Source organism: Mus caroli, chromosome 9 (genome assembly GCF_900094665.2).
Source record: "Mus caroli chromosome 9, CAROLI_EIJ_v1.1, whole genome shotgun sequence".
Taxonomy (NCBI): domain Eukaryota; kingdom Metazoa; phylum Chordata; class Mammalia; order Rodentia; family Muridae; genus Mus; species Mus caroli.
Window position 1 is genome coordinate 118,234,712 of NC_034578.1, and position 8,144 is coordinate 118,242,855.

The following is an 8,144-nucleotide window of genomic DNA, read 5'->3' on the forward strand; positions in this document are numbered from 1 at the left end:
TGCTAGGCCCCGGCATAGTCTCACAAGAGACAGCTATATCAGGGTCCTTTCAGCAAAATCTTGCTAGTGTATGCAATGGTGTCAGCATTTGGAGACTGATTATGGAATGGATCCCCAGATATGGCAGTCTCTAGATGGTCCATCCTTTTGTCTCAGCTCCAAACTTTGTCTTTGTAATTCCTCCTTTGTTACTCTTAAACCCTATTCCTCAACTTGATCCTTCAGTTGCAAAACAGACACCTAAAACTAGCACAGAAAGCTGGCTCTAGCCTCAGATAAGCCCTGTGAGCTATGCTGTGCTGGACTCACTCAGTATTTGAAGGATGGTGTGAAGAGCCACCAAGAAGCTTACATGCAGAGGTGCGGGCTGGGACCTGGTGCCCAGACCTCAAGAAAAACATAAAACCTCAGTTGGACCTTAAAACAGTCTCAGTTGCTATTCTGTAGTTCTGTTTGTTCGATGCCAACCACTGAATCAAGGAAATATTTCAGCAAGAAGTAAAAACCAGACTAGTTTGAACATTAGGCATTTCAGGTACCTGAACCAAGGACCTTTGCTCATACGTTTTCTCAGTACAAGAGTATACCTGACCCTGCCTTTCAGTTGTTTTGCTCCCATTTTAGAGAGTGGAACAAGACGAGAGCAGAGTGGATTTTCCACTGTCTGTTGCAGTTCTGAGGCTGGACGTGCTGAGCTTCTCCCCTTGTCTGTCTTTATCTTTTATTTTATTGCCTTTTATCTAACCTCACTCTTCTCATTGTTTTGAACAGTTCTCTGCTTTTGAACACTCACCCTTCTACGTAAGGCTCTGTGACCTACTCCATCTTGTCCTCCTGGAATAATTCTCACCCTATTACAGGAAGGTGGGGCATATACACGTTCTCTTTCCTGTCAGGTGGTGAAATAGACTGAAGGGGGTATTAATTCTAAGACATCATTCCTGAACATCAGAATCATGTTTTACCCCCAAGAGAATTGCACATAAGTGTTGCAGAGGAAGTAAAAGATTTAAAAGGAAAAGAGAAGAGGAAAACGGTCACTGAGATGCCCCCGGCTGGAGAGGATGCGGAGAAAGACAGGAAAGTTCAAACATAAGACATTTGAAGATAGCAAGTCGCCCACTGAAGGGAGTGACCAGGAGCGTGAAAACAGTGGTCCTCAGTTCTGTGCCTCCACGACGGGGAAGAGAGGTCATGGTGAAAGGAGACAGTTTGTGTGCACTGAGTGTGGGAAAGCCTTCAGTCAGAGTGCCAACCTCACTGTGCATGAGCGAATCCACACAGGGGAGAAGCCTTATAAGTGTAAGGAATGTGGAAAAGCCTTCAGTCACAGTTCCAACCTTGTGGTTCATCAAAGAATCCATACCGGACTTAAGCCGTACACATGCAGTGACTGTGGGAAGGCATTCAGCGGGAAGTCACATCTCATCCGGCACCAGGAAGTCCACAGTGGGGAGAAAACACACAAATGTAAAGAGTGTGGGAAAGCCTTCAGCCGGAGCTCAGGACTTATCTCTCATCACAGAGTTCATACTGGCGAGAAGCCCTACACTTGTATTGAGTGTGGGAAAGCCTTTAGCAGGAGTTCAAACCTCACTCAACATCAGAGAATGCACAGAGGGAAAAAGATTTACAAATGTAAAGAGTGTGGGAAAACATGTGGTTCTAATACAAAGATTATGGACCATCAGAGAATTCACACTGGGGAGAAGCCCTACGAGTGTGCCGAGTGTGGGAAAGCCTTCATCTTCAGGAAAGCTCTTAATGAACACCAGAGACTCCACCGCAGAGAGAAACCTTACAAATGTAACGAGTGTGGGAAAGCTTTTACTTCTAACCGAAACCTTATAGATCATCAGAGAGTTCACACTGGAGAGAAGCCTTATAAATGTAATGAATGTGGTAAGACATTCAGGCAGACATCTCAGGTTATTCTACATTTGAGAACTCATACTAAAGAGAAACCCTATAAGTGTAGTGAGTGTGGGAGAGCTTATCGTTATAGCTCACAGCTCATTCTGCATCAAAGGAAGCACAATGAAGAGAAAGAAACCTTACTGTTTACCAGCCAGGTGTGATGGCACATGCCGTTAATCCCGGCATTTAGGAGGCGTTAGTTTTAGGCCAGCCCGGTCTACATAGCAAGTTCTAGACTAGCCAAGGCCACAAAGTGAGACCCTGTCTTAGGAAAAAAAATGGCAATAATGTTAATTACTACTTTTCTGAAAATTAGATTTTTTAAATAACATTAAACTTAATTCTGCTTCTACAAATCCGTACACAGAAAATAGTAAGTAGCTAAAGTCTAACAAAAGGGATATTCATGCCAGCATTATACATAGCTGAAGGGGAAAATGAAGAAACAAACAAAATACAAACCAAACTACCAAACAGAGACCACCCAAACTGTAGATTATTATATGTGCAGTGTGAAAGGAATGATAGTCTATTCATATTTTGCTTCTGAAACCATTTTTTAAAAGAATTTTTAATGTATGCCATGGGAGAAATTTCTGGATAACATGGAAAGTGGAGGAATGAAATATCCAGATAAAATATTTTCACCTAGGAAAACGGAGAAAGAGAAGGAGAACCAAACCTAAATTTTCACCATAGTTATCTCTAGGTGATAGGTTGTAGATTATTTCTATTTTCTTCTGTATGCTTTTCTAGGCTTTCTAGATTTTCTACAATGAGAGTGTTACTTTTATATTTACAAAAAAGTATAATCTATTTTAAATACAAGTACATGCTTGTTTTTATTTAGTGGTAGGAAAAGTACCTATTGTGTAGTCTTTAAATCTTGGGATTCACCCTAATCCTGGCACTGGCAGAAGTGAAATTATGAGCGAATCCATTTCTTTTAGAATCCACTTCCTGCTACCGAAGGGGGTGGAACTTTTGTTCTCTGCAGCCTCAGACTCTGATCACTGATGCTGCCTTTGTTCTCTGCAGTGTCAGACTCTGTGCTCACCAGCGCTGCCTTTGTTCTCTACAGTGTTAGACTCTGTGCTCACCAGTGCTGCCTTTGTTCTCTGCAGTGTCAGACTCTGTGCTCACCAGCGCTGCCCTTGTTCTTTACAGGGTCACTCTGTGGTCACCAGTGCTGCCTTTTGTCTTCTGCAGTGTCAGACTCTGTGGTCACTGTTAGGTGAGAGCACAGCAGGACTTTAGTGCACCTTCTTTCCTGTGTAGTGAAATAACCGTCCTATAATGGATGACTACCTGAGCTCCACCCTTCCAAAAGAGATGTCTAGACAGTTAGAGGAGACCTGTGTCCTGACCCACTGGTTGAGCACCAGCTTCACTACTTTGGATGAGTGATGACACTACTCGGACTTGTGTGAGAAGGGAAAGGTTGTTCACTTCAGAGGGATGTGTGAGGATTAAGTGAAATGATGCTATGATGATGCCACACCTGGCACGTGACAGAACAGAGTGCACACCTTTAATACCAGCATTTGGGAGGCAGAGGCAGGCAGATCTCTGCGTTTGAGCCCACCCTGATCTACACAGTGGGCTCCAGGACAGCCAGGGCTACACAGAAATCCTGTCTTGAAAAACAAAACTTGGGCTGGTGAGATGGCTCAGTGGGTAAGAGCACCCGACTGCTCTTCCGAAGGTCCAGAGTTCAAATCCCAGCAACCACATGGTGGCTCACAACCATCCATAACGAGATCTGACTCTCTCTTCTGGAGTGTCTGAAGACAGCTACAGTGTACTTACAGATAATAATAAATAAATAAATCTAAAAAAAAAAAAAGAAAAACAAAACTTGTCTGAGTTGAGAAGAAAATGGGTAACAAACTATCATTTTATTATTATTATTATTATTATTATATATTTATTTTTATTTTATTGGTGTTTTTCCTGCATGTGTGTCTGTATGGGGGTGTTAGATCTCCTGAAACTAGAGTTACAGACAATTGTGAACTGCCATATGATTGCTGGGAATTGAACCTGGGTCCTCTGTAAGAATAGCCCTGAGCTCTTAACCCCTGAGCCATCTCTTCAGCCTCCAAAATATCATTTTACATGGTTTTGATTAAAGGGAAATCTGGCAGATTTCTGAGTTCGAGTCCAGCCTGCTCTACAGAGTGAGTTCCAGGACAGCCAGAACTACACAGAGAAACCGTCTCAGAAAAAAAAAGGGGGTGTGGGCGGGGAAATATGTAAGACAATGCTGGAAGGTATTCTCCCGATGCTTAGAGGATGCTTTTAAATCATGTGTACTGCATTCTAGATGGAGCTCAATAGGCTGATTCTCCACATCAGCTCTCTCTGTCCTTCTAGTCTTCATGCAGGCTAACAATAAATACCCTAAACGTTTAACATGTCTCTAGGGCAATAGTTTCCAGTCTTCTGGGGATGAATTTGTTTTTGTGTTTAGGGATGGATCGATTTTCATTGTTTTATAACTTGAAAGAAGCAAAACATTGTCTCTACAGAGGAATAAACATCACTGAAGTAAGAAGGCTGTGAACTCAAGAAAAATTCGGTGCTCTGCAAAAAAGTTTTTGCCGAGCTGGCAATAACTACTCATTTCTGGTTTTTAGCCTAACAGATTAAAGCTTTATCTCCAACTAGTGGTTGGAAACATTGTCTTTTAACAGTTGGTCTAGTGTCAGAAGCCTCCTCTTAGATGTCAAGTTTTGGATGTTGGGGCTTAGAATCCTTGGATTCATAGTTTGCTCACACAAAGTAGTCCCTGATGCTCAAGTGTGAGCCGTTCACCTCCTGAGTCTACTTTTGACTGCTGCTTCACAAACCTTTTGTGAGAAGCAAGAAAAATGTGGGATTTGTTTTTGTGTGCAAAGTAGGAAACTCAAGGGGGCAGGTCACATGGCCCAGTGTGTAAAGGCAATTGCCTGACCAACCTGAGTGTCATCCCAGAACCCACGTAAAGGTGGAAGGAAAGAACTGACTCCACAAAGTTGTCTTCTGACTTCCATACTGAACACTCTGTCACACACAGGCACACATCTGGCACATATAAAATAACAGTAAAATATTTTACAGTATGGAACTTATCAGTTGTAGAAAATTAGTTTAAATAACTTATTAAAATCCCATTCCATCAAGCCAGATGTGGTGGCACAACACTGGGGAGGCAGAGGCAGGTGCATCTCTGACTTTGGGGCCAACCTGGTCCACAGAGGGAGTGAGTTCCAGGATAGCCAGGGCTACCTAGAGAAACACTGTCTCAAAAAGACAAAAACAAACAAGCAAAGTTCCTTTCCATCACTCATAGATGAGTTACCAAGCATGGCAGGTGTCTTATTTGTCTTATACATATCACCTCCTTATTTAGAATGTAATTATTTTATTAGCCTTGGAAAAACTGAGCTGACCTTCCTGGTATCTGATCCTTCCCACTCCACTATTCTTTCTATATGTATTCCTTATTAACTATAGACTTTCATCATGTTCAGAGTCTTTCTAGTCAATGCCCCAGGCCCAGAAGCCATAAAGGAAAAGGTCTGTTACATGTCACCAACCGTGACAACCACAAAGTCACAGATACATAACAAACTGGGGTTGGCTGTCACAGTGCATGCCTTCCTCCAGGCGCTCAGGAAGTGGATCTCTGTGAGTAGGAGGCTAGCATGGTCTACCTAGCCAGTTCCAGACCCTGTCCCAAAGAAACAAACTGGGAACAACGTGCAGCTCCAATCCTCAGAGTCAGGTTTCAGGTGGGAACCAAGAAAACTCACTCCAAAGATGGAAGCTTATAAATGAAAGCTTCCTTTCCTGAGCGCTCAGGGAGGCATTCAGCTTGGGATCTGAACCTCGTCCCCGAGGGAAAGCTGTATCACAGATTTAGAGGGAAATAAGAGGGGCTGAGGAGGGCTTAGGATCAGTCAATCATGTTTTTTTGACATTAAGGATTAAGTGAGGGAATATCTGTTGGAGACTGAGCCTTTTCCAGGACACCTGGCTTTAAGGCCCTTAACTCATCCTCCTAGATGTTTGGTCTGGAGCTCAAGGGAACAAAGGAGCTGGTTAGATGGGTGCAGTTGATGAGAGCTGGGCAGGCCGTCGGTTACATATTTTTACAATTCAGACACCTTTGTTAAAATAACAGCAAGTTTTACATAAACCGGTAGGTTTATGAGGCAATTAAGAAAATCTTTGGAGGGGCAGGGTAGGAGCAGGTCCCTGAGCCTGGAGATATGAACCCCGCCTGACCCTGTTAACAAAATGGGGGAGCAAAATGGGAGAATTGCTTTTGAGAAGGCTGGGCTCCAGTGGCTTGCTCCTTACAGTCAGCAAAGCCCTGCCATTCCTTTGAGCATATGAGTTTACAAGACTCAGCTGTTATCTCTTCCTTTGAAAATACAATATCTTCCTGAAATAGTGTTCATGAATAGGCTTTGTATGTTTTTCTTTTAACTGCAATTCAGGGTTACCCCTCATGAATGCCACCTATGCTTGTGTGCTTATGCATTCTGTTAAGTGTGTTCACACATTGAACTTTTGTTTAGATTTTTGCCTCTCCTGATTGGTTATCAGCAAGCTTGTAAGGGTCTGACTGTATTAAATCAATGAGGAGGCTCATAAATCAGTGATGTGACTGTTAAACCTTAAAACTTGTAAGATGTTTGCACCCTTTGGCCCAACAGTTTTTCTTCTAGAAAAGTATCCTGGAGAAATGAACAAGAGATATAACTAAAGATTTAATAATAACAATTTGTTTCTGTTTTGTGTGTGTTTTTCATTTTGCATCCAAACAATGCTGTTTCTGATGATCATATGATTTCTGGAGAGCCACAGCCCAGGATCTTATTCAAGGTTATCAAAAATATTTCAGTTAACCTAATGAACACTTCTTAGAGAAAACTGTGTAGGGCCAACCCAACTACACAACTTAATCCAGCCTTGAGCATTGGAATCACCCCATATGTATGTCAGCATTAATCTTTGCTGAACTTCAAAAGAGAGTTAGTTACCTATGGGGTAAGGAACACTAAACCCAAGAATCAGGCTCTGTACAGGAAGTTGAATGAGGGCTTAAGGATACAGTTAAGTGGCAGAACATACACTGGACGTGTGCCCCAAGCACCACAAGACAAACCAAACCAAAAGCCTTGGAGTATTCAGACATCCCAGTCTCAGAACTCCGTACAAACTACTGTGAGCCTGTTACACGCTAAGAAACCAAACTTACACATGAGGTAACCTGCTCCAGCACCTGTTCCTGAGCATCCAGGAAGCCCGGTCAGTGTTGGGTACAGTTTGTTGTAAGTAGGTGGAAGAACTGTTGAGAATATAGACCAAAGTCATTCCATTCATTTGGTCTCAGACATATCTGTCCTGCAGGGCAAGGGACTTTTGTCAAAGGAGGTATTCTAGAGAACCTTACATCCCGGAAGCATCTACTCCTGGAGCTGGTTGGGCTCTAGAAGTCTTGGCTTTTGCTCCAGGATAAGTGTCATACTTTTTATTTATAGTCAGCAGTATACAGTCTTGCATCAGTTGGGAAGAGGGACCTCAACTGAAGAATTACCTTAATCAGATTGGCTTATGGAGAGATTGTGTCTTGATCGATAATTATGTGGGAGGGCTCCAAACCAATCCCTAGGTAGGTGTGTCTGGGCCTATAAGTAAGTAAGCAAGCAAGCAAGCAACATTTTTCTACGGTTTCTGTATGAGTTCTGGCCCTGACTCCCCACAATGGACTTTGACCGGAAATATAAGCCAAGCAAACCCTTTCCTCCTCTAAGCTGCTTTTTGGTATAGTGTTTATCACAGCATCAGAAAACAAACCAGAATGGTAACTTTAAAGTTTGCCTGAGGTCTTCCAGGCATCGTTCTCCGTGCTCTAACAACCTTAAATTCCATTGTCTGTAGCAATTTGCACCACATAGTTTTACACTTATGAAACTCTGTTCTTCAGCATCGTAGCAGTGGTGGTAGATCAAATATCTATAAGATTTAAACTTTGAAGCATATTACCAAAGTGCTTTTGATCAGTGAAATTTCTTTCTTTCTTTTTTTTTTCCCCCGATGGGGATTGCATTGAATCTGTAGATTGCTTTTGGCAAGATAGCCATTTTTACAGTGTTGATCCTGCCAATCCATGAGCATGGGAGATCTTTCCATCTTCTGAGATCTTCTTTAATTTCTTTCTTCAGAGACTTGAA

At 42.5% G+C, this 8,144-nt stretch overlaps 1 protein-coding gene and 1 pseudogene across 1 annotated transcript in view; both read left to right on the top strand.

Moving 5' to 3' along the window:
• Znf660 (zinc finger protein 660) overlaps nucleotides 1–2,169 on the top strand; it is a 5,334-nt gene extending 3,165 nt beyond the window's left edge. Inside the window, exon 3 of the mRNA XM_021173253.2 lies at nucleotides 772–2,169. Coding sequence (XP_021028912.1) covers nucleotides 1,065–2,078 — 1,014 coding nt within the window. The 5' untranslated portion in view covers nucleotides 772–1,064 and the 3' untranslated portion in view covers nucleotides 2,079–2,169. The remainder of the gene's footprint in view (nucleotides 1–771) is intronic.
• A 3,255-nt stretch (nucleotides 2,170–5,424) lies between these two features.
• The window catches only part of LOC115031961, a 12,302-nt pseudogene continuing 9,582 nt past the window's right edge, over nucleotides 5,425–8,144 (top strand).